We start from the raw sequence: 26,388 nt of genomic DNA, 5'->3' as shown, positions 1-26,388 counted from the left end.
ACTTTTGACATGGACAAGTTAGGGGAAATCCATTGACTTGGCCACAAAGAGCGCCTTTAAATTAATAAAATTGCCAAATTTGACAGTGATTGCTAAAAAAACTAGGAAGATATTAATAGCTCCTCAAAGTTGCAAGTGTTTACAAATCAAAAGTTTAAAAACCCATGGAAGGATCTATATATTTTCGTCCACAAACTCAAAAGTTAGAACCACCTTTAGTACAAAACGTCATCATTCACTCTGGGAGTAAAAGTATTAAGTAATATTATTTAATACTTGAAATCATTAACAGTAACAAATTTAAAATGTTTATGAATGGTTTGGAAAGAATCTCTTACCACTGGTGTTTCTTGATCTAATCAAAATATTTTTCTACAGTAGAACAGCAGAAGTAAATATTTTGAAACACATCAATATAAACTTGCTGGACTTGCAAAATTTGAATACATTGATAGTGCAAAACAATTATGTCCATGAAAATGGACTTGCATCAATAATACTGTTAACATGCACACCAAACATGCAATTGCATGCAATGCATTAAAGCTGTATTCTATAATGCAATTCAAGTGAATACAATTCAATGGCTACATACATGTACTTCACTGAAACACACCCACGTACAATGCAATATACTTCTTGCAATGCGCTCACACAGTGTTAAAAGGACATTGTAACATGACTGCAATGTTGTACATTGCAACCCTCATTGGTTCAGAAAGCAGAGGTATTTTCCTTTTGGTTGGATATGTTTGGACTACTGCCTTGTGTGTTTTCCTTATTACCATCGTGAAACTCCTCAAAGTACTCATGTTGAATGGCTTGTTTGGCAACAATTCTCTTGTTTGGACTGAATGTGAGCATTTTCTGAAAAAAAAAAAGAGCATACATGTACTAAAGATTACTTTTATAGCCTGAGAAAAGAAGCAACATTATTTTCATGATGCCTCCACTGGTTTCCCCTCTAAGTAACTTTTAAGAAAGTGTAGAAATCCCATACTGCTGATGTTTACTACCCAGATCTGGGCAGTGCTTTTGATTGGTTGAAGCAAGTATTTGTGATATGTCACAAATAGTGATGTGATAGATTGATTTTGATTGATCGGTTGAAGCAACTTAATGGCATGTCCCAAATTAAAATGTAGTGGCATATGTCATATATCGAGCATGGAATTTCTGTAGTCATTATTAAAACATCATTTTGCAGCAAAACATTGGTGGCATGGCAAAATATCAGCCGTTTTCTTATACTAACTTCAGACAGTTTTACCTGGATTTACTAAGACAGTGTGCAAAAAAAGATGGCAGTTCACCACTGATGATCATTTACTTAATTCTCTCAATGATTTTTGGCAACAGAAATAATACTGACCTTGAGTAAGTGAGTTCCACTTTCACACATCTCTGGTATTAGTTCAGACAGAGAAAAAGGAGCATATCTTGAGAAGGATGATCTTGGTAAAGTAACATTGGCTGGCCAATCACCTTGTGGAGGGGTACCTATAACACTGAAAAATATTAAATCAGTGAAAGTTAGTTTTCCAGTTTGAAATAAATGACTTACTAAAGTACATATCTATACCTGTGAAGTGTCTTGCCTAGGGTGTGATTGTCATGCAGAAACTTAGATCTCATAACTACTGACCCCTGTGTTCTAATTTCTCATGCCCGGTAGAACCATTCGAGCCATTACAGCATTACTCATAACTATAACAAAATTCTCAAATCTGATTGGCTATCAACTGTCCTGATTTCAGCACTAATAGGACAGTGTCTGTGGGGGGGGGGGGGGGGGGGGGTACTTTAGGAATTTTTGAGTGGGGATGTGCTGCTGGGACCCTGGAACCCTTAACCTATACCAGAACTAGTTCAGCTGAATTTTGCTACCCTATACTAGAGTAAACTCCCCAAATCTTCCCTATCCTAGAGTGGCTGTTTTCCAGAAAAAACTACTGAGGTCACTAGCACATTAGTCTAGCCAAAACAAAACAAAACCTTATACCACAATCCCTAGACTAGATAAAATCTTCAACCAACTGATCAGTTTCCTGAAAAATGATACCCTATTCTAGACTCAAACGCTCTGATTTATATACCCTATCCTAGAGTAAACTGCTTGAAAACTATATCCTTCACAGCAGCACATACATATATAGCCCATATATGGCAGTACCCCCCCCCCCCCGACAGTGTAAAAGGATGGTACACGTCATGCCTAAGAAATTGGACAGTATGCACCATCGCACATGCACACTTGAATGGCTTTTTTTCACAGCATGTAAGAAAACTCATAGAATTTCTTGTGTTGTCTTGTGTTGAGGGCTAAAACATCACAAATTTTGTTATAGTTATGATTAATTGGTAACAGAACTTCGTTTCGTCCAACTGAGTGGAGTCCAATTCTGTCTGTAATTGTATTCATGATTAAACAAATCAAAACAACAGGAGTCCGATTTGTTCAATCACAAATATGATTACAGACAGAATTGGACTTCACTCAGTCCTCTTAGCATTTTATTAACTGACACATTTTGAAGAATATATTAATTATTTAAAGAAACTGGGACATCTCTATTTATTATAATTATAGACACCGATGAAATACCAGGATTTTTCCAGTGACGAAAATTTGGTATCCAGTGAAGATACAATTTTTATCCTTCACATGTGAAGATATCACGGTTGTCATGGCAACTTCAGTCTTAGCCAATAGGAAGAGAGCATCGCTGCATCTCGCTATCAGTGTCTATATCATAAACAGAATATTATGTGCCCACTTGTGGATACAAATTTTATCTTCTTGTGATCAACTCCTATCCATGCACGCACGGGCATGTAATATCCTCCATTTATAAAATAAAATTAAGATTTGTTTACCTCAAAAACCAGAAATATTGAAACTTAGTATGTCCCTTTATTAATAAATTATGACTATGGGATTTGCTCATGTTATGCAGACTCTGATTATTTGGCCCTTTTATTTTTTAGAGTGTGTATGCCAGTTTAATACTCACCTAAAAATTCTGTTGAGTTGATCCACTTCTGATTTTCCCTCAAACAATGGTTTTCTGTTATAAAGTTCAGCCATGATACACCCAATGCTCCAAATATCCACAGCTGTGGCATAACTGGAATGAAGAAGCACTTCAGGAGCTCTGTACCACAATGTCACAACCTTAAACATAAGCAAACATGCTTCTTTAACCTTTAATTCCCAAACAACCCACACTGATATCCATGCATTTCCCTTAGGAATATATTGATAAATGTACTTAATTGAGGGAATCTCATTGTGAAATCCAAAGAAATAAATAGTACCTTTGCAAAATCTCAGTTAAGAGATTTTTTTGAATGGTAACACCACAGGATATAATTTGTGCTAAGAAAGCCCGGTGGGTACTCCCTTATATAAGCTATATAGGTATGTGCTGCTGAATCAGGTAGGGTTTTTGCGCCGTTTTGGTCTGAAAATGGGTATACACTTTGCCCATTTTCGTCTGGAATCAGGTATGGTTTTTGAGGAAACTATGGGAGCATATGAACGTATTTATCATTTCAATTCCAAATGAGTAAGAAAGAAAGAGAAATATGCAAATTCCAATTGGATTTGAAGAATTTTTGTGTTTGCACTCTAATGTAAGAAATGATAACATAATTTAATCTGCTAAAGGCCAGGCCTCAGTAGTTCAAAGGCGGCATAGCGCTATCCAGCAGATAAATCTCTATCCAGTGGATAGTGCTATTATTTTCCCCATTACTTATCCACTGGCTATCCAATATTTGAACAACCGGGGCCAGGTCTGAAAATGGGTGTGGAAAATTACATTTTTTAGTCTGAAATACTGGGTCAGGATTTGGAGGACTGGGTGGCACACCCCCACCAAGAATTCCCCGGAGTGCACCCCCCCCCCCCCCCCCGCCCTTCCCCCAGTAAGAATAAAAGGCTTCTAACAATAATTATTGTACTAACATCTGTTATGTATTTAACCCCATACAGGTAAAACAAAAGGATAACAGTAAAAATAACAAGAGTCTCGGTAGAAGTGTGCCTGACTGAGTCACTCACCACTGATGTCAAAGCCATGGCATCTCTGTAAATTCTTGCCAATCCAAAGTCAGCGATCTTCACTTGACCAGTTTTGGAGATCAGGATATTCTGTGGCTTCAGGTCTCGATGGACTATCCGATGGGAATGCAAGAAGTCTATACCATTTAAGAGCTGATGTGTAATATCCTATCACAAGTAAAAGGTGTTTTAAAAGCAGCTTGATCAGACTGTAGTTTACAGTGTATTCACCCCATGAAGAGTGCCCAGAAAACACATTAATGGGGGTATTCCATTAATTTTGAGTCTCTTTATCACAATACACACTGTTATGATAGCAATGATATTTGTGGCTTGGTCTGTACCCATCAATGACCACACCCCAAAGTTTATTGCTTTTTCAAGCTGTCGTGGAAGTAGAGTCATTGGAGAGCACACATTATTAGTAAGCACAACGATGGAACCATCATGAAAGAACAATTTGTCGTCTTTCAATATTTATTAATGTGATGCATGTGCAAAGCTTTTTTTTCGTGACATTTTTGTTGTCATCGTCATTGTGGTTGGTTAAGCTCCCTACACATACACAGGGTTCAAAAATAGTCTCGAAAAGTCCTTGAATTTTAGGGGAAGTCCTTGAAAAGTCCTTGAATTCCCTTTTTCCTTAAAAGATCCTTAAATTCCTGTGCAAGTTCTTAAAACGTCCTTGAATTTTCTTCCACTTTGAATGTAGTGGCCTCAAAAGTGTTTGTTGATGCTTTTTGGTTGTCCAAGACAATATAAATTATAGCTCAGAGAATTTCAAGGTTATTTACATAAAGTCCTCAATGTTTCATGTTTAACTATCAATTTAAGACAAGTGAACTGAAAAATGTAGAGAAGTTGGTGAAGCAAACAGTTCAAGCCTTAAAGCCTTATTAGAGTAGACTGGGAATGTGCATTTTTGTACAATCTTTGAACTTTTAATTTCCTAGTAGGTGGTCCTTGAAAAGTCCTTGAAAAATGGTTGCAATTTTTTGTACGAACCCTGATACAGTGGTAAATTACCAAAAAAGAAGATTTGAGGTTTTGATTTTAAGGAAAAAAAGAAGGGAACTTCACTGGTTGTACCGTGCACAGGAATTTTCCCAAGCAGAGGCCCTTACAATCTTCTTAGATAAGCAGACCAAAGGGCCTCTGCACACTGAGGATAAGCAGGGATAAGAACTTTACTTGTTAGATTTTGTTATAATCCCCATACCTTGATTTTCCACTCTGGTAGGCCAGGTTGAGGGCAATGTTCAAGATATGCATTCAGGTCTTGCTCAATGTGTTCAAATACCAAAGTTAAATGGGTCTCATCAGGGCGTGATGGTGATTTGGTGTGGAATACATCTAGTAACCTATAGTAACAGGAAAAAAATTGAACCTTTCAAACGTGCCCGTAGTTTTCACTTTTGTCAGCAGTTTCCTGTTTTATGGAAGAGCAATTCAATCTCAGAAAGGAAACAAGGAATTTTATCACATAATCCCCTTAATCCTGGAAGGAGCCAAAATTAAAATACATGCAGTCAGCTCAGAAACCCTCAGCAAGCAAAGAAAGAGTCCATGGTGGAGCTGGTCACTTATGGAAATTGTTTTTGGGAGTGGAGAGTTCATATAGGGTTTTGTCAAGGCAGCCATATTAAGTGACGAGCTCATTGTCTGCTTATCAAAATGTCTTTCCACACTGAGCTTTGACTCAGTGTTTGCGAGAGACATCCTGAAGTTTCAGTTTGACAACTGCTTTAAAAAACACCATCATGTGTAAATATAGTTGAAGAGGGTTTATTTATTGATTGCATGCAGAACTAAATCCAGCTGAGCTAATCAAGGAAACTGGAGAGCACTTCCTTATGATACATAATTATGAAATCAAAACATCTAGTTGACTTGATGTACTAAGTTGAGTAAAGCATATTGCATTTACAGCTGTAGTCATCCAAAGCATCAGGGTTGGATTTGAAATTATGGAATTTTTTTTTTTACTCTTTGACAAAGAGAATCACGTTATTTTATCATTGATGTTTCTGTTAGATTTAGGAGTGCTGTGTGTTGGAGGCACACACTGGCTGTCTTCACGATCAGAGCAAAAAAAATCAGTTCACTATTTCCTGCTGAGATTTAAAATTACAAAAAAAGTGTAAATAGGAAAGCTTAAATTACCCCTTAAGGAGCTTTTCTAGATAATAAACATAACAGTGTAAACAATTAATATTTTCACTGGAACGTGAGAAGTTAAAAATCCCAGCTGGTGGGAAAATAACCCGGTGGGTTTATATTTACAAACATGGTGTAGGTTATCTCAGAATAACTACTCACAAACAACTCCAGGTTATGATCAGAGCAGGGAGCTGGGAACTCTAGATTTGAAGGCTAGTACCCTAAATGAACTTCATAGCCTGGCAAGGTTATTTACCCAGTCAGAGGCAACTCGCAAAAATACTGAGTTCTCCCGGGAGGAGTTGAACATAAAACATCCATCCAGTCAAGCTCTATACATGTATTTTAACACCAGGTGTTTGATACGCAGTCTGACATTGGGTGTTATTCCGCCAACAGGTCCCAGATGGTATACCATAGGTGCTAAGGCTGTTAAACTATAGTTCTTAGGTGCATCTTATCTGAGGGTTGCTAGACAGGTTATTATTAGAATTACTACACTCGTAGTATTGATAAATTGATAAACTTCTTAACTGAATGTTTACTTACAAACATGGTTTAGTAGTACAATCAAACTCCCTTAATATGGACACTAAGGAGGCCATACAAAATGGTTTCCGTATTAAGCGGGGTGAATTTAGAGAAAAGGTACAACTGTAAAGGCGTTCTTCTCCCAGGGAAAAAGCAAACTGTTCATAAGAATGAGGTGTCCATTTTATGTTGTTGCCCGTAAAGTGGGGTTTAACTGTACTAAATTTGGTTTAATCTCTTTAAATTTACACCATTCACAGAAGGAGGAAACAACATTACTTGCAGAGAAAACTACAATCTCTTGTTTCTCTTGTTTCTTTCTTATTTGTTGAGGAATACTTTTGATCCTGCTGTGTCTTTATAGTAGAATGTGGAGGACTGATTGCTTTGAGAAAAGGCTACTGGGCAGAACAAAACACAATATTCTTAAAATAAAATGGTATGGTCTAAAGAAAAAAAAGTGACCATTCTGTCTAATCTGTAACCAAAAATGTATTTTTCACTACCCACTAAGGACAACATACATCTTATTTTAAACTGCGTGATTAATGAGATAAATTGTACAGCAAGAGCCAAAATTTGTTCCAGCCTTATAGTATTGTGCCTGTACTGTAGCACATAGAAAAGAAGCTTGTCATCCTAAATACTCCATTCCCAATGTCAGCACCTCATTCAGTTGCTGTATTGTATTTATATTTTGAGAAAAATTGGGGTGGAGCCATCAAGACATACCAACACCGCATAAACTCGAGGTCAATGTTATTTTCTTTTAGTTGCACTAAGAATAAATATTACATTCCATCCACCCTTGGGAGTTGAGTTTAAAAGGCTTGGCTTTGACTTCAAAGGACATTTTAATTAAAATTCGCATTTCTGAGACCTCATGAAAAGAAGAAATTATGCATAGATATGGAACAAAAAGAACTTAACACTTACGTAACAAAAGTGGTTATTCACATTCAGATCGGTCAAAAATTTGGTGGAAATACATAAACTCTTCAGTTATAACAGAAATAGAACTCATACTTCGCGTGATTAAAAGATTTAAAAGTTGGAAGGTCATTGCCCATGAGACATAAGAATTTAACTTTTGCGTGTGAAATCACGTCAGCTTTCTAAAGGCCAAAGTCATCTGCTGGGTTCTATTGTTAACTGGGTGCTTGATGTACTTTTTCAACAATGTGTTTTGTCTAAACAAATCATCGACTGAACGAAAAAGAATAAGCCAATTTATACGTCATCTGATCTGAAACAAAAACTTAATTAAAAAGATTTTGCGAATTTTAATCGTACCTCAGTTTGTATCAGTGATCGCGCCAAAATGTAAAATAGAAAGTTGCTACACATGTAATTAGCAATGTCACTGATTTGTAAATAATTTGCATCGAAAGTTTCGGCATGGATATGTGTCAAGTTTCAAACTCCTTAAGCCGCGCGCAAAACATAGCTTTTTTAGATGTCTCTAAGGTCACGGTTTTCCTTACGGTTTTGTTTATATTAAACAATGGACTTATAAATGAGCAAAAAAACCGTCTCGGCTTAGATCACATTAAATAATTTATCGGGAAAATGTCTAAGAGCCGCAAGGCACTATTTTGACGACTTACCGAAGGATGGCTTTACAAGGGCTTCATGAAAAGCATCTTGCTGTCTATCAATTTTTCGCTGGTTTCTAAAATTGCCTCATTCCGATCCCTTTTGGAAATTCTTGGATATACAACTCCCAAAAGTAGTAGTAATCTCAACGGGAACTTAATCCTTAATCAAATCATGCGATGGACGTCTTTGCCATTTTTCATACAAGAAAATTGCGCGGCAATGAAAGGTCGTAGCACATATCAATCTCGAATCCAATTTCTGAAACACGACACGTCGGGATAATGTAAATACTGCTTGTCGATACAGTGTGTTTTCGGTGTAATGGAGGGATAAATGCTAAATAAACATCGCTTTCTGTAAATCCTATTGATTTTGATGTCAGAGGAGGTGTTTTTAATATTTAAGCATTGAAAACGGCGTTTTATTAAAGAAAAAAAGTGCGAATATTCCGGTCTTCATTTGTTCGCGCGAGAACGAGGTTTAAATTTCCATACCAAGTCGCGGGAAACTGTTTAGCCAATCACGAAGGCTCTAGACCAATGTTATTCACTTCCGGTGTAGAGACATCAACAAACTTACATGCCTGCAGCCAAATAGTTCCGGTCTTTTTCGTGTTTTATTCAATCACTTTTTCGTAAATCTGAAAAACTTTTTAGCGTTAGGAAAACAAACTAAGAAAAGCTTGTTCTAAATCCAACCGAAGAGACAGTGATCTATTCCTTGAAGGCTTGAATTGCCCTCTATTGAAATGCTAAAGCCCTTAATTATGTGGTGAATAAACAAGAATTCGGAGCCAAATTACTTTCTTGCATGGTACCTGTAAAGCAAACCCTTATAATCTCTTACTGTGTTTCACGAAAATGAATACAATCTTAACTAATAGCCCCCCGGGCGAATCAATGTGTGAACTTAGCACATTTGTATTGAAAAACGGCAGGTTTGCTGGCTGGAGGAATGCAGTGATTAAACAAAAGATGCATTTTAATAAAGTCTCAATATAGCTAAATTGAACAGAAATTAAACTCTTTCCATTTTTTTCGAGAAGTTAGTTTTAATTGGCCAGCCTGTGTGAAACTAATCAAACAATTCGTGTACGTAAAGTAAAAAATAAAATAAAATAAAAATATTTGTTTGATTAATATCGTAATGGGGAAGGGTCGAGGGTTTCGCAAGATTTTCGGGACGACTGGGTACAGCAGCAACTCTAGATCTCTAAAATATTACTTTAGATCACTTGAGAGAAATCAAACAAATCGCTTAGCTTACCTAACAATGTTCTCATGAGAGAAATTGTCGATCTGTTTAAGAAGGGCTATTTCGCGGATGGTAGAGAGTGGCATTCCTTCCTCGCTGTTTACAATTATTCTCACCCTCTTCAGAGCCACAAATCGTCCTTCGTTTTGAAGATCGCGGGCTTTATAGACGGTCCCGTAAGCTCCATTTCCAATCATAGCCACTTCTTCATATTTTTGAGCCATGCCACTTATTCAGAACACGAAAGAAGGGCCAAGATTTCACTTTCTCTTTCTCGGTGCTTTGATCATTTTAGCGTGACATGGCGGGTGCTGATGGTTTAGGTAGACGAAGTCCTGCTATCTTGTCGCGAAGCCAACTCGCTCCAAAATCTCCGATGGCGGTCTTCAGTATTCCATAAGGTTACCCTGACCAGGAAGACTCCGACGAGCTAAAGAAAGCAACAGGATCGTTCGCTAAAACAGCCACAAAAATGAATACTGCTCACCAAAGGCAAGGTAAATATTCAACCTTTAATTCCGCTCAGGTCTCTTAGGAATTGGAAATCGCATACGGTTTCAATTCAACCGGCAATTTACGTCAAAGAATGTTAAAAGAGCTGAATAATGACATTTTCCTTTTGGATTAGCCTGAAAGATCGCGATCTACTCACCGATGTAATTTTGTCTTAGCTTGCCCGACAACACTACCCAGAACACAAATGAATGAAAAAGTCACACTGAAAAAATAATTCTGAGGTTGCACGTCTCACTGCCTCCACGTGCGCACCGCTTGGCTTATTTATTTCCGGTTTGTTAATTACTCTGTGATTGGTTGCTGGGGCCTTAGTTGTCTTGTGTATCGGAATGTGGGGTATATTCATTGGTCCCTTTTATCACGCCCTCTTCGAGAACGTCCAATAGTGGCAATTAGTGTCCTTCAAAACGTAATTTTCTGCCACAAAAAAGAAAAGGAACTCATTTACCACCTAGTGGACAGTAACGGAAAGCGAATGATGGCTTAAAAACCAATGTTGTTTTACAGCACATGGCTAACCATCTGCGCGGTGTTCTCCGATTTCACTCCCCATCCATCACTCTGTCAAGTTATAAGAGCCAAACAACTCTTGTCACCTCACCTCACCTACTCATCACAGCCAAAAATACATTTAAACTCGGCAAAAAACTAACGCTCAACTCCTAGCATCCAACAATATACCAAAACATGGAGATCTCGAGAACATTTTTTCCGATCTTATCTCTGATTATCTAAGTCCCGTTGTCGAGGCAACGGCGAATCAATCAATATCAGGAGATGAGTGGCAGACTGGCAGATGTTTTTTCCAAACAGTGACCTATGATTTCGGTTTTCACAATATACATGTACGCATTAAAAGCAAGTTCTTGTGTATTGAAAGCGGATAAACAAGCCGCAAAGGTGGAACGATCCAGTAAATTCTCACGGCCTAGATATATATACCTGCTCGTCACGGAGATTTGACTTCTCAACAAGTAATAATTAAGAGTTCAACTTCACTGATTTCATCAATATTAAAAACAATGAAAAGTCGAATTTTCCTCCTGAATGAAAACTAGAGTTAACTTTAGTAACACCTACAATTTGCTTGTAGCTTTAGAAGCTAGTTTGCTTGGTACACTATGAGTTCACAGGCTGTTCTTTGCATGAAACGTACAGGACATGGGCTCTTTAACCGAACAAACAATGTAATTAATCATTTGAATTGCTAAGGCTCAACCTTGTTATTATGTGACTTTGAATAACACCGAGAGTACCTCCCTTAAATGCTATTGGCAGTAAACATTTCACTTTATGTCCACTCCAATAAAGTTTTCAAACACAGTAGCTGTAAAAGTCAGGAGGAAACGTCCTTTTGGTTGCCATCAGGTTTTAAGACTGGAATGACTTTAATGCACTGGCTTTCGAAACCTCTTGAGAACGGTACAGTTTCCACATAATACTGAGGAGTGGCTAACAGCAATTTTAAGTATGCAACTCTTATTAAATAACTGAAAATACTGACGTTCTGGTTGGTGCTACAAAGTTTTATTTGGTTTGATGGGCTTGAAAATAATGTAAAATCTTCTCAGTCTTGATCACTGTTACGAAAGAATATCTTTTAAAAATATCTAGGAATTTATCGTGTATGGTATGTATGGTTCAAGTTTAATTCGTAGTTAGTTGGCTTATTGATAGTTACATTTGTCAGTTTCTGTTTAAAATTAAAATTTCTTTAGTGGCTTGTTTATTGTTTGTGACCTTGTTTATTTTCACATTTTTTTGTTTAGTTTTTTTTATTTCTATGAAAGAGTAACGCGGTATTTCAAACCTTTCTATTCCCTCAAGCTTGGTTGCCGAAACGTCCAAAATGCATAACCTTGTCCATTCTCGGTCATTAAAGATTGCATTTGTTGCTTAAAACTCAACACCGGCTGTTTCAAAATAAGTTCGCGGTAGAGCGTCTCGTTCACACATAATTCATCACTGGTTTCGTTGTGTGTCCATTACTGGTATGTATGTAAGTCCCACGATTTTTAAGTTGTTTGTGCGGCATATAGCGGTATGTAAAACAAAAGGTGAAGCATTTTCTGGCATTCACTTTTGCGTTAGTCATCTGTGTATCTGTGTATCAAGCGATACTATACAATTATCATAGACATCGGATAGCTATCAAGGAACGAACGTCATACAGTAATAATGATAATTATGATATCATCATCAAAATGATTTAACCATGATAAAAGTAATAATCTTATAAGTCATAATACATTGCCTTGTTAGTGATTTGTGGAAAGGATATTTCAACTAACAATACACATTACAATCAAAGATCATTTCTCTTATAGCTATATCCATTTACTGACAAGCGTTTGTTTCAAATTATTTTAGCCATTGATTTCAAGAAATGTCCTGATTTAAAATGTTCCCTGCACACCGGCTGTTTCAGGGAACACTCCAGAGCGAAAGTTAGAACTACTCAGTCAAATGATCTGTACTGTAAAAACAGCCCGCAAAAACCTAGCTTGGCTTTAACGACGTGAACACTGCTCAAATAAGTACTAGGTGGAAAATCAATTTGGTTTGGTTACCAGGCAGTAAAACGCGTTTGGTTCAGTCTCCTCTACATACTGTGAGTATCGGCCTTGTACAGGCAAAGTGGGGAAGGGAGGCAAGAGAAGGAAGAGGAAAAGGGAAGATGCCCTGTTTTCTCCCTTCGTTTTCCCTTCTTTTCGTTTCTCTTCTCCTTCCCCCAAAGAAATGCCTGATACACATGCTATACTGCAGTACTGACCTAGTGTGCTACACGTAGCAGCCAGCAGTCTAGGGGTACACTCTAATACAAGCTTTATAGATATGTGCGGTGCCAAAGGGTCTGGGTTTTTTCTTTCTTGGTCTGAAATAGAGCAAGGTATTGCGCTTTATGGATCTGGAGTCTGGAATTGGGTATATATTTTATCATTCGTCGCCTCGCCTACAGCTACAATCACATAAGACCATATTATAACATGTAATGAATTCTACTGACTATTTAATTAACATCCAATTAATTTCATTTATATCTTGCTTTGAATTGAGAGACAGACTTGTCTCCGGAATAATTAATCCTACTGATGGTTAAAAATAAGCAATGATTAACATATTTCAAATTATTTTAGAAATTAATTTTAAAAGGAATCAATAGTTAAATTCAAGTAGCTTTTGCAATACTGTAATACATTGTTATAGTCATGTCAAACAGTGTTCTTGTTGTTATTGCCTCTGAAAAAATCGATCCAGGTCTGAAATACTAAGGTATCGGAAAAATAACATTTGGTCCGAAATTCAAACTAACGGTAACTGCTTCAGAGCATACCACACCGCCTGCCTTGAGTGATCTATACAGTAGTTCCACGCGGGCGTGGCAAGCAAAGTATTCGAAAGTGACGAAGAAAGCGAAAATTCAGGTTTTTGATCGAGTGCTTGCCAATCAGACAACAGTGAAACTAAAAATAGAAACAATCATTGCCAGAGGAAGCTCGTTTCATGTTTCGTTTGCGCGACTCTACGTATACAGATTTTGTTCCTTGTCAAATATTGAATGCTTAATCATGAAAACATCCCATTTCCTCGAACAATATTCTACTTGGCGAAGAGAAGACTGGCTTGCTTTTTTCTTTCAGTTTCCATGGTACTATTTTTACGTACCCTGTCCGAGTTCGTTGAGGGCCAGATCATTTTATGTGATAAAGAAATCAGCGGAAACAGTGCCTCATGGGTTTCTCTTCGTTCTGCGAAGTGTTGCTCGAAATTGCTTTCAAACAATAAGCTTTAATCATCGATTGACTACATGATTGTTGCAGTTCAGTCTCGACAGTATCGTATCGATTCACAGTCATTAAATTACTTGAGTGTCTTGAAAAAATACAGATATCAATCAGTTTTCCGGTTCATCAAAGAATCACGCAAAATCTACGAAGTTTTCTTGTTATTCTTGCTCTAAAACGAGCATACAAGCAAAGAAACATAAATCCTCTTGCTCTCCTGAGCGTTTTCTTTGATTTATTTGCGATCAGTTTAATCCCTTTTCACGTTGCATGCCATGTTGTATAATTATTTACTGTTTATAAACTGAATACCTTCTCAAGAATCCCGTCCCATTTCTCAGACTCTAGGTGTTATAGACCATGATAAAAATATAAATATATGAGCTCTTCTTAAAGTAAACAATTTGAAGACCAAAATTCCAATACTGGTTCTCTTATCAGTTTCATTTGACTTTGCCATATGGCTCTTTGCTTTGTGATTTTGTTCAGTGTTTTGAGTTTCAGTTCTTTAGTTCATGTTTATTGGTAAATTACTAAGTTTGCGAATAATGAAAGGATCGAGATGGCTAATATCTTTCAACATTGTAGGAAGTTTGGTTTGATATCGGTAGCTCCTTAATATTTTGTATCTTAAATAAACAAAACAGTTATCTTGTGTCCACACCGTGATGGTCCCTCTCGCATCCGGCTGAGCCACCCGGGGATTTGATAGATAGTAAGCTAGCTATACATCTAATTTACTTCTTTTTCAGTCTTAGACAAATAGTATTGCCATAATATTATATTTCAATATCTCATTGAACAATTTGTATCATTCTAGAGTTTCACACGTTTATTGGACTTTTTGTCTCAAAGAAGGTCGACGAAAGACTGGGATATTAATGGACTTAAAAAGAATTCACTGTATGATTTCGCCATCCTCTCGTCCCCAGGGTTCGTGAATGTTCAGTTGGCTCGATTACCAGCCGCTGTTCGGGAAATGAGCCCGCGCTTCTTCCACCGAAAAGACTTTTCTCGGGGAGGACTAAGACCGAGAGAGAGGCGGAAACGCATTGTGATTGGCTGGGAAATCTCACCTCTCGCCATCTTTGCTAGCGCGGCTCAATAAAGGACTCATGGGATAAAAGCGACGTCGCGTGTTTTCATGGGCAAACATTAGAAAATTTGGCCTTGCAAGAAATCGCGGTCGAGTCATTTGTTCATTCTAGACAGCAGAAAATGAAGAACTTTTTATCTTAACTCTTTATCTTGGTAAATTATGGTTGGAAGTGATCATTGTTATTTTTAATTTATTGATACGGTAGATGTCCTCACAGCTTAAATCGTTGTGTCGTTTTGAGAGAATAAACAAAATGGACTCTTATTTATTTCTGATTATTTATTTGTTTTATTTTATTTTATTTAGAAAACAGCTTCTCGTTGGAGAGATGTTGCCTGAAAAAAATCAAACTTTAAATTCAAATCAGACACGAGGGTCACTCTTGACAATTTCTGACACGAAATTGGACAGTGATTTGCAGTGACAGAAATACATTCAGCTGTCAATGAATCATCGACAGTGAAACCATATTGAAACTGAATAAAGATATTTTAAAAACGGCGTTGTTAGTGTTTTAAATACTTCGTTTTTGTCGTAGGAAATTGATGTAATATTGCTTTTAATCTAATGCGGGTGAACAAATGTCTGAAAAGAATCAGGGATTCTGCCCATGCGGATGTTTCAGGCCCAAGAAATTAATATCACACTGGATGATTATTACATTAGTTATAAAAGGCATTTCTCGTGGTCTGCAAGCTGCTACACTTCACATGTTCATTGTAATGTAGCGTGTTTTGTAAGTAGGTTTCAAGGACCTACTTCATCTGCTCGCTTAGCGCAACGAGCTGATCACTTGAAACGCAAAAAAACGCGAGTCAAAAAACCATCATAACGCATTATCAAATTCAAGAATAAAAGATTTCGAAGGGTCGGATTATGCTAGTAAAAGCGAGTATTATGCTCTTTGGTTTCACCCGTTTTTAAGTATCAGCGAAACGTTTTTTCGCTTTACTGATCTTATATTCCTTGCGAGTAACCTAACCTCAAGAGCTTTACAAAAGAGGGTTTCCTAAATGAAAAACCGCTACTAAGCTAGTTCTGATGGTATTCTGGTCAAGATATACCTAACAATAGATTGGGAGGAAAAAGTATTGATTAGTTTAAACCGACTTCGGTGGTCCGCATAGAAAGTCACGTAATGAAATCATGATCAGGGGCAACCCAACGACTGAACGTTTCCAAATGCTTCTGGAGTGTCTCGAATGGTTTCCTCTACGCTTTAGATGTCTCGTAGTGTTTTTGGTTAATACGGAGCTGTCCAAAAAGCTATTGTGTTGGTCGTCTCGACAGTTTAGGTAGCTAAACTGTTAGTACCGTGTTGGGTCCAGTCGAAAGTTCGAAGTCATGGACAAGCCGTACTTTGTTCATTAGCAAATAATAGGGGACGTTTTGTCTTTATATCGAAATTTCAGGTGACCGTTTTAACAATAATCGCAATATATCAGGATATATTGGTGATCAAAATGTGGAAAACACAGCCCCCGAAATTCGATGGTGAGTTAAAGGAAAATTTCGGAATATCATAAACGAATGGAACGGTTATCAAGAAATTTTAAGCCTGTCTCTAGCTTTAAAAACTTCTAGGCAGCAATTGCTCCTTCGAACAGTCACTTTACTAAAAAGAAAACGTTGGGTGCCCCTGTGGAAACAGAATGAGAAATTAGTTACGATCAGTTAACCACAACTCGTGCGTTTTAGAACTGCTTCCTCCACACTTTGAACGACAATAAGAATTATGTTTTTCTATCTTTTTCTTCTGTCTGTCAGTGACATTGGCGACTGGAGAAATGAATCCGGGATACCTTCCCCATACATCAGTCCGTCAGGCAATCGAATCTGTGACGTTGGGAGCTTTGTCAACGAAGACAGCGACAGTAACGAATAAAACTGAGTGAATAGACCCATTTTGCTTGTATGTTTTGTTTTGCTCAAAGTTGGTTCATGTGATGATACTCCAGAGAACTGTTTCATTCAAATGTCGTCCTTATTCACGTGTACATGTACGCAAAATTATTAAAAAACAAAAGGGCAAATTCCTCCGAGACCTTCATATACAACCTAAAGAGGTCTATTCACGTCTATTCGTTCAATCTTCATCCCAATTACCCTATTGCTTTTTAACCGGAGCTCTCGTCATTGTCGCCTTCTTCGTTTTTAAAGCGCCCTTATACCCCGTCCACACGAATTTGAAGAATTTTGAAACCGCATATATTTATATAAACATATTAAGTTTACACAGGTTTATGTGGACTGGGCTTTAAACCACTCTGGGGAGCGGTTTTAAAAAGATGTGGGTTCGGCAACCGGTTTTACTGGTTTCGTGTGAACGAAAGCCGATTCGTATTCAAATTTATACCGTTTCAAAAATATCCGGGTTCGTGTGGAAGGGACCTGAATGAGCTACCAAGGCCCAAAAGCTGCCCCACGGCAATTCTTGTCGTTTGTTTGTTAAAATTAAAAGCAGTTACCTCTTCCTGGCCCCTGAAAAGAAAGCTTCACATGAATCCTAAAACTGAGGTGAGAAGTGACTTAGGCCCCGTCTGACACGAGTCCGGATATTTTTTTTAAACAATTTTTTTGCGCGAATCAGCCTGTCGTTCACACGAAACCAGTAAATCCGCTCACCGAAACCGCATCTTTTTAAAACTGCTCTCCAGGGTGGTTTAAAGTCCGGTTCACACCAAATCCGGGTAAAACATATACGGTTTCCAAAACGACCGGGTTCGTGTGGATAACGCCCTAAAACCAAAAACTTAAGCTTAGCTCTCGAAGTTGCAATTTGAGTTTAATTTTCCACTCGTCAATTCATCCGTGGTCAACTTGAAAAACAACCTCTAATACTTGGCGATGGTTTCCCGCACTTCATGTATTTAGTACTTCATAGCAAAACGGGACAATTTTTTAAATTTTCCCTGCCGTTCCTAAAAGCGCAGCTTTGTATTTTTTAAAATTTTTATCTAGTTATCAGTGCCAAAAAAACTGATTATATTGTTAAATTATAAAATATAGCTAGCGATGAAAAAAATTCCAGTGTTTTGGGTTGAAATATTGTTTTCGAAAAGGATTTTATTTGGTGTTTCGGATATAATTCGGGAAGCATATCTCACATGTGGAACTAACAATTAAGTCAGGTTTTAAATAATGTTTCCCAGATTCAAAGTTTAGGTACAATAAAACTCCGCGTGTAAGAACTTGGTGGCTTAAGAACCTGCTAGCAGATAATTCGCCATTTTAATATTCTAATATTCAAAAATATAAGAACCTGTAAAGCCAAGTAAGATCACGCAGGTTTTTATATCGGCGGGGTTACAGTTAAATTATGATAAACGCCCTTAACCAAGGAGCTTGACTGTGATATTTGTAAGTTACTATATTACCATATAGTAATGTAACAAACTTTAATTAAAAGTGAAAAGTATTATTGTAATTCCTACAGCAGAAACTCAGGGTTTATAAAAAGGACAGACGACAATTTCCTTCATGGAACTTGCATAAATTAATAATGAAGTTTACAATTTAAAATAAAATACTGTATAAAAAAATTTATGGACCCAACCCAAATTTATAAAATTTTCTTACCTCAACCGTAAAACCATACCCTTCATAATATTTAATAACCTTATTTCGGAACCTACGTAGGTTAAATTTCTAATAACTACCCCCAAAATACAAGAACCTTTTTTAAACGCCTGTTTTTACTGTATTGACCTTACCCTAACCTCTTCTGAGGATTCCCAGTGAATCACTTTTATGTTTGCTAATGACACACTTCTTTGCTGAGTTTTTTTCGTGTTTTTTCAACGAATATTCATGCAGTATATATATTTTACTTTGGATAAGGTTGTTTTTTATATTGTGATGTTGAATGTCTCCTGATTTTCAGATGTTTATCAAAAATATTTTTAGTTGTCAGTTACTTCTGCAGGTTTTCACATGTTACATTTTGAAATTGTCCTTTGGAATTTTCTAGTCATTTACGTAATTTATTCACGGAAAAGCTTATCTAATCATCTTTTATGAAGAAGCTTTTACACCTTCCGTAGTTCGACTACTTGACGTGATTTTCGAAAAGTAAATTTAGTAATTTTCTGAGTATTATTTTACGAATTACGTGATTTTATGAATTTGTGATTTTTTTGCTGCTCACCTTGTTTTACATAATTTGACGGACAATACAGCTTTGCAACGAAATTTAGGAAAGAGAATAGACCTCTTTACTTTGCGTGTTTTGTTTTCCCAATAGATGTTACGTGATGATACTGGAAAAATTTCAGCATTTCTTTCAAATTTTGGATTATTCACTGCATATGTACCCCGGAGGGGGGACTCCCCATATGAAAGGGGTGGGATGCTCTTCGTCTCGCTTAGGGGTACAAATTTCGGATTTTGGTCTCGCCTAGGGTGTTCTGGGCAAAACGCCATCATATTTAGCCGTGAAGGTCTCGTTTAGGGTTGCACGCGAAAAAGTATAAAAATATATATAATGTCTGTGTTTTAACATGGTCTCTTTTAGGGGTCCAAAAAAGTTTGGGCTCCGCCCAGATCGGTCTCCATTAGGGGTTTAATTCAAAATTTCCGACTAGCATCCCCACCCTTTTCATATGCCGAGTCACCCCCGGGATATGTACACATAACATATTTATGCCGAGGAAAACACACAGGGTCAAATTCCTCCGCGATCGTCTTTTGGAAAACAAAAACAAAAGCTAAAGAGGTCTACAGGAGACATCACTGTTCACGAACATTTTTTTTGTTATTCAAATTTGGAACAAGTGAAACAAAAGCATCCTTTGTTTCAAGAACCAATGCGCTTCTGGTTGGCACATTAATATCAATAGGTGACGACAGCATGAGTATCGCTATTGTCCTGGCCAAACAAACAACTCGAAGGATTAGGATTTTATGCTAATTAGTCATTGCTGTCCAATTAGTATGAGCCTTGGGCAAGCGATGATCATATCCCAGTCATCCAAGTCAAGCAGTTGGGCTTGCAAGTCATGCACATGGGTGTTGGTCAACTACAGATAAAATCAAAGTGCACGTGTAGCAACGATTGACTCGAGAGAAAAAAAAGAGAGAAATGTATCAGTGAGTAGTGAACTTTGAAAGGGATAAAAACCGGTTAAAAAAGATCGTGGCTTGAACGACTTGAACTGGTAGTTCATCCTATAAAGGTCCTTCATTAATAGGTACCACAGTGGCGAAAACGTCTATTAAAAAGTGAACCATGCTGTTTCAAAATTCATCGCTCTCATTCCATGTCGTTCAAGTTGTCAAATATTGGTTAATTTTTCTGGAGTTGAATTCTAAAGGACCGTATCTTAGTTTTAAAAAGAATTAGAAGATCGTTGTCTTCTGTTCACTTCAACAAACGTGAGTGAGTACTTCCACAACGACGGCAACTGGGGAAATGTACAAAAAAGCGTGATGCACGTGCACAGTTCTTTAGTCTTTTGCCGTTTTCCTTACCGTCGTCGTCGATGCATCAGCTTCCTAATTTCAGTACCTTGTTTTATTGCTTTATTGATTCAGGTTGTGAGTTATTTGTAGTATGCAAACTGTAGTAAAAATCGGTTACTTTTTATTTAAGGCAAGCAGGAGCCCATCAGATAAGCTCTATAACTAACGCGTGACAAGCTGAAATATTCATCAATGGTGTCCGGGCTTGAAACTAAAAAGAACTGAAACACCTGAAACACACTGAACACCATATAAATCCAGCTTTTTCAAGGGGAAAAACTGAACAGCTTTTGATAAACCTACAGCTCCTACGCGTTACTGTCGAAATTGTAATCTAAAAATTCTAGACTACCATGATCTCGATAAGGTCGCCACTTTAGAAACGAGATGGGAACTGGAAATGAAATGTATCCCGCAATTGTTTCTGGGACTGTTACTGGGGACGTGCCGTTCAGCTATTGGCCAATGCTTTCCCCTACACCTAGTAACAGTCCCAGAAGGCTGTGCGAAAGTTAATTCGACCCAGTTTCCTTGTGGTCTCTAAAAGTGCTGCCCAGTTCACTCGGGTGATGCGGCGGCAACGACCACCTACCATAAGTGACAACCTCAACCTCGTCCCGAGGGTTCTCTCTTGCCCGTCCCTACGGAGCGAGAGAGAGACGTCTCTGGACGGGTCAGGAGAGAGACCCAGGGAAGAGGTTGCGACATGTTGCGACCACCTATCCAAAACACCAAACTTTTCACAGCGACAACGACCACTTTTTGGGGCTGTCGGTTTTGAGATTTTCTGTTGTAACCTCTCGTAAACGACCACCTGATGCATAGTCTGATATTTATGTTCGCTTCATGTACTTTTGACTTTTCACGCCCGGTTTCCGGTTTATGTCAAGACATGCTGGTTTTCACTGTCATGCCATCAAAGTAAAAATCAAAGCCGTTCAAATAAAGTCCAAAATCCTGGAAATGAAAGGAGGTAAATGTGCAAAGACCCTCCCCAAGATTCAGCTCAAATTGATGGAGCTTTGTATGGAGACACCATGTTGGTTTCCATCTTATCCGGATGGGCACCCGGGGGGGGGGGGTGGTACTTCCTTATAAGAGGCTAATGGGGATGTGTCGCTGGATGGGCTCTCATTTTCACGACTGGATTGACTATAATGGGGTCGCATTTTCAATATGGTTACTAGAATGGGGTTGCACTTTTTTTGGGGGGGGGGGGGGGGGGGTAAGACAGTCCTTCATATTTACGGTTAGTAAACGTATCAGAATGTTTTTACTGTGGGTGAAAAGTAAAGTGTTCTTCATTCAATCTAAAAAATGGGTCAATTAATTAACATAGGAAGTGACTAAGTTGGAATTGCAAACATTACATATTTGCCCAAAAGTGACTAAGATGGGGTCTATAATTGGCCACACAATAGACTATAATGGGGTAGGGGCTCTGAGAGGCCAGCTCCACATACCCAGCAAAAATTAACCCAAGTAACCCCTCCCCCCCTTCCCCCCCTGGGATGAACACCAACTCGGACCAACGGGGCCGGAAACTTTTTGTCTTTTGTCAAGTATTTGAGTTTTGCTAAGGAATGTTGAATTCATCTCTCGAACAATTCATACACATTAAAGTAATACTTCATTGTAATAAAGTAACTGTTCAGATATCAAAATCCCCTAAAATAAGTCACTTTTTTAACCCTCGTGACAGCTATCTTAGCCAACATGTAAATGCCGCGTCATGCCAAAAGTGGAGACATTCCAGCAACGATGATATCACATTTTCCCATTCCCCTGGCACTTCACTATATATCAGGTTTGCTCAGAAGCAACGACTCCTGGATCCTACCGGGTAGTCGGCTAAATCACAAACTTGCGCATTGCGAATCTTTTTGTAATTTATGCCGCATGCTCTAACATGATCAACCTTACGATCCCCGCAAATGCTAAATACAGCCTCATCCGGTGTTTTTTTAATGGGAGGGGCCAAAGTCCAAGGGAAAAGTCTTGAGAAGAAAAGATTGTGCGAAATAGTAATTGCTTATAAACAAACAGAACCTACAGCGCGGACTTAACACCATTTTTTTTAAGACCGGAACTATTTAGCCTCTTAACTGCTGTTAATAACCTCTTTAATAAAGTCAACACTACAAGTCCAGATAGCAAACCAAAGAGCAGACAACACAATTGAGCTGATAAAAAGATTAGAAGATTTTAAAGCAAACAAACGCTAACACGTTAGTCAAGGCAAATCCCTAAGAAGAGCGGAATAGAGAGGGTTGGAGATTGGAGGCATTAGTTCCTGGGCGGTTATAATGCTTCCTTATTTCAAAAGTAGATAAATTGGACTAAAGGTGCACTAAGAAGAAGTCTTAAGTTTCACTCCAAAAGTGATGGCATTTTTTTCGCAGTTTGTAAATCCAATGCAACTACCAGACATAGCCAAAAACGGTACCACCAGGCTTCTGGGAAGCTGGCGCTTAATTAGTCTCCCTCGCAGCCGTTTTTTGGATGTCACAAGTTGCGTGACATCCGTAAAACGGCTGCGAGGGAGACTAGCGCTTAATGGGCCCGGTGTTTCTCTAAACTTTTGACTGATAGCTATGCCATGCTGATCAAATCGCAAAGGAGGACAAGAGAGAAAGTCTTCTTGCCTCGTCACGCAATGCACATTCTCTCTTAGACGAACGTTGCGTGACCAGACAAAAACGGTTGCGTGTGAGACTAAAAGAGCCGAGTTGGTTGCCACTGTACTTCGGTGAGTTGGTTGTGCGCAAGCTCAATTAACAGGTCACTTCGCGGTTTTGTGTAGTGTGACCATTTCTGTGAGATGGTTTGTATTTCAATGAGCTAGTCATCAACTAACTAACTAGGTGCTTCTTGCGAGTTATCAACACCTATTAACTAACTACTTCTTGAGCACGTGCAGAAATGCATGGAAGGGGTGATCACCCTTGAAATTCCGAAATCTCTTTGGGATCTCTTGAAGTCACTGAAACTGCAGGGGGTCTTGTTCAAAAGGATTTCTCTTTTTGCGTTTAGAAGACCCTTTTCTCAGTTATGTCTTTAACCACCGTTAATCCTTCCCCATGATGATTTTATGTTGACACATAGAGCAAGCTTTTTAAGGTTGTCACTGTCAGGATTAAGTCAGCAAATTACGAAAAAGTTATAAGATCGATTCTGGGCAAAATCAGGGCAAAGTCAAGAAATTACGTTGTTTGAATTTCGCAAAGATTATAATTAGAGACATTTTGGTGCAGAGACATTCTGCAGTTGATCAACCTATTCCATCCAAATCCTGTAAAAATCCGCGTCACACGGATATAAAACGTAAGGAAATAGAAAATAAACGCAAAACTATTCGTGGCCTGCAACACTCAGAAACTGAAGAAAATGTAAACTGCAAGGCCGCTTAGTGAAATTCAGTTCAAGGTCAGGAAATTCAATAGTCACTAAGCTTTTCTGTCGCTCTATAAAGAGTGACTGCCCTTTTACATTGCTGGTTTGCTTTCTGGTTGATTCTGTTATCATAAGTATTTCTACACATAGTGTAGGGAGGCCATGGTTATTCTTGGAACAAAGAAATTATTTTCAGTCAAGATTGAATTAACATGTCGTTCACAATGAATTTGAGACCAAATTCTACTAGGTGGTGTTCACTGTTATAAGTATTAGCCCTTAGGGCATTTTTTCGTGGTATGCCCGGGGGGTACTCCCTATAATGGCCTATACGTGGAGGCTCCGCCCGAAAGTGGCCAGGGGTATCTCAGTTTCAGGCTTCAGGTATATGAAAGGGTAGGGATTTCACCAGTTGAAGTATATAAAAAGGTAGAGAAATTTGTCATTTGCGTCTGTGAAAGGGCTTAAAAGGGCTAACACATGAATGTTATGGCTTTATAGAGTGGTTTTCGTTTGAGTGTCGTAAAACCAAAACCAAAGTAATTACTCTGGCCAATCACATAGGACACAGACAATACATTGAACCAATCAAAACTCGAAGTAATTACATGTGGCTGACGCAAAGCGCGGGAAAATGCATGCGAGCGCGTCACAATTGGCTTTGGTTTTACTTCTGATTGGATTAAAAGGTGGCGCGAATCTTTTAAGCCAATCGCATCCTGTAGAAAGTGCAAAACCAATTACTTTTCGACACTCAAATGAAAACCGCTCTAAAGTCAAGAAAACGTTCTATTTTTGTGATTGATTCCTATTTAAAAGACAGTGCATTTACAGCAGTTAAAAGGGGTGCAAAGTTCTAAACAAGGTATGTGACAGGGGTACCATTTGTCAATAGAAGGTATACGAAAGGGGTACCTTTTTCGTGAAAAATGGTATATAAAGGGTAAGGGGTTAGACCTCGGGGCGGAGCCTCCCCGTATTAACATTTGTTGAGTACCCCCCTGGGAGGTATGCCGATAGGTGTATAAATTTTTTTAAAAAGCAAGAACAAAGTCCTTGCTTATTAATTTTAGCACAAACACCGGAAACGTTTAATTAAGAAAAAAAAGTATGTCCTTCTGGAGATGAATGGCCAAGACGGCGAAAATTGAGCACCGTCCAGAGCAGGTTTGGTCCTGGGTTTCGCGAAACGTCCCAATCACAATCGGCGATAAGAATTGAAAAACGGCTGAATTCGCAGGCTGTCTAGCGAGCAAACTTAGGATTTGGAATGAAATCATCGCCCCAAAATTCAAATGCATTATTTAGACAAGAAATTTAAGAAATATTTGCTGCATTACAATGTAGCACCCCTTTGGTTTTGTCTTTCATAGGGAAACAATTTGCCAAAGAATTATGTAAAACAAGCCAATTATTTGCCGGCCTGAAGATTTCAGCACACCGACGTTCAAAGTCCACTAGACAAACTAAGATTGACAGCAATTAGTGTTAAGTGACCTCAAAGATAAGAGCGACCTTTTTTAAAAAAAAAATTGCCTTCGTAAAATGTAGTAGGCTCAGCAAACGTTCTATTTATTCAATCCATTATTTATTTATTTACTTATTTACTATTTATTTATCTATAATTACTTTGTAAATGAACAATATGGTAAGATTGTAGGTTTTATTACGTCATTCTTTAACTTCATTCTGTGCTCTTTATCAGTTTTTAATCCCTCAAGAAAGTGCGGCGACCATTCGTAAAATAAAAGCCATGCATCGTCTTTTTAACCTACTAGATTTGAATTATGCAAGGTAGAAGGGGCTAAATAAATTTCTGAAAATAAGCCAAAAAATAAGTGTCAGGTGACTGTCAGCTGAGAGAAACTGTAGGAAATACTAGAATAAACCAATGGATAAAAAAAATGATTATTTCAGTTTTTCAATAAAAATCTATGTGGAAGAATCTTGAAAATTGACAAGGGTTTGAAGAGTATTTGTTTTTGTTGCATCATTGATTTCATCCTATCGATTATCTTCAGCAAATGCGTAACAAAATGGAATCTAGATACAAAGTGTGAATCATTAACAGTCACTTACTAATCGGGGAGATACTGCTAGCTGTTAACATGACTGATGAGTTGCCATGATTCTCTAGTAACAATTTCCTTAGCAAAGTAAAGCAGTAATTCACTCTTACCGTCGAGCGTATGACTTGGCAGCTTTCTAATTGCTCAGTACGACACAGTTGCCTTGCTGTTCTCCCCTGAGTGAGGTTATTACGACAACTACAATAGGTCATTTTGATACAAGATATTTTATATTCAAGTGTTGGGCTTATCGACCTCTGAGGTATTTTGGAAGCTATTTCGTCGTGTTGTAATTAATGACCGCAGGAGAGCACGCGTTAGTTGGATGACACACTGAAAGGATACCGCAAGGGAAACTATTAACCTCTTAAGATTCGAGGTCAGCACTGCTTTAATTGAAATCTCAATACGTGTGGGCGAAATCCTCAAGTTTTCCATGCAAAAATTATCATCAAT

The 26,388-nt window shown here is 38.1% G+C and overlaps 1 protein-coding gene across 2 annotated transcripts; it reads right to left on the bottom strand.

Moving 5' to 3' along the window:
* Positions 1-585: 585 nt before the first annotated feature.
* LOC140931185 (cyclin-dependent kinase 4-like) lies at positions 586-26,177 on the bottom strand. Of its 2 annotated transcripts, none has more exons than XM_073380948.1 (7): positions 26,043-26,177; positions 9,623-10,040; positions 5,286-5,427; positions 4,067-4,234; positions 3,015-3,175; positions 1,373-1,508; positions 586-867 (listed from the first exon to the last, which is right to left on the bottom strand). In XM_073380948.1, the coding sequence occupies exons 2-7, from the start codon at positions 9,832-9,834 to the stop codon at positions 715-717; spliced, it is 972 nt and encodes a 323-aa protein (XP_073237049.1). In that variant the 5' UTR covers positions 9,835-10,040; positions 26,043-26,177; the 3' UTR covers positions 586-714. The 2 variants fall into 2 exon arrangements, with proteins under 2 accessions (XP_073237049.1, XP_073237048.1); XM_073380947.1 differs by lacking the exon at positions 26,043-26,177 and adding an exon at positions 10,263-10,462.
* Positions 26,178-26,388: the final 211 nt, after the last annotated feature.

The sequence above is a fragment of the Porites lutea genome, chromosome 3 (genome assembly GCF_958299795.1).
Source record: "Porites lutea chromosome 3, jaPorLute2.1, whole genome shotgun sequence".
NCBI lineage: Eukaryota > Metazoa > Cnidaria > Anthozoa > Scleractinia > Poritidae > Porites > Porites lutea.
This window is presented reverse-complemented; position numbering and strand designations above follow the sequence as displayed.

Coding starts and splice junctions, on each gene's coding strand:
- LOC140931185 (XM_073380948.1), bottom strand. CDS start 9,834: ATGGCTCAAAAATATGAAGAAGTGGCTATGATTGGAAATGGAGCTTAC. Junction 1,509..3,014: donor CAACTCAACAGAATTTTTAG/GTGAGTATTAAA, acceptor AATATTTTTCAG/TGTTATAGGTACCCCTCCAC. Junction 868..1,372: donor GTGGAACTCACTTACTCAAG/GTCAGTATTATT, acceptor TTTTTTTTTCAG/AAAATGCTCACATTCAGTCC.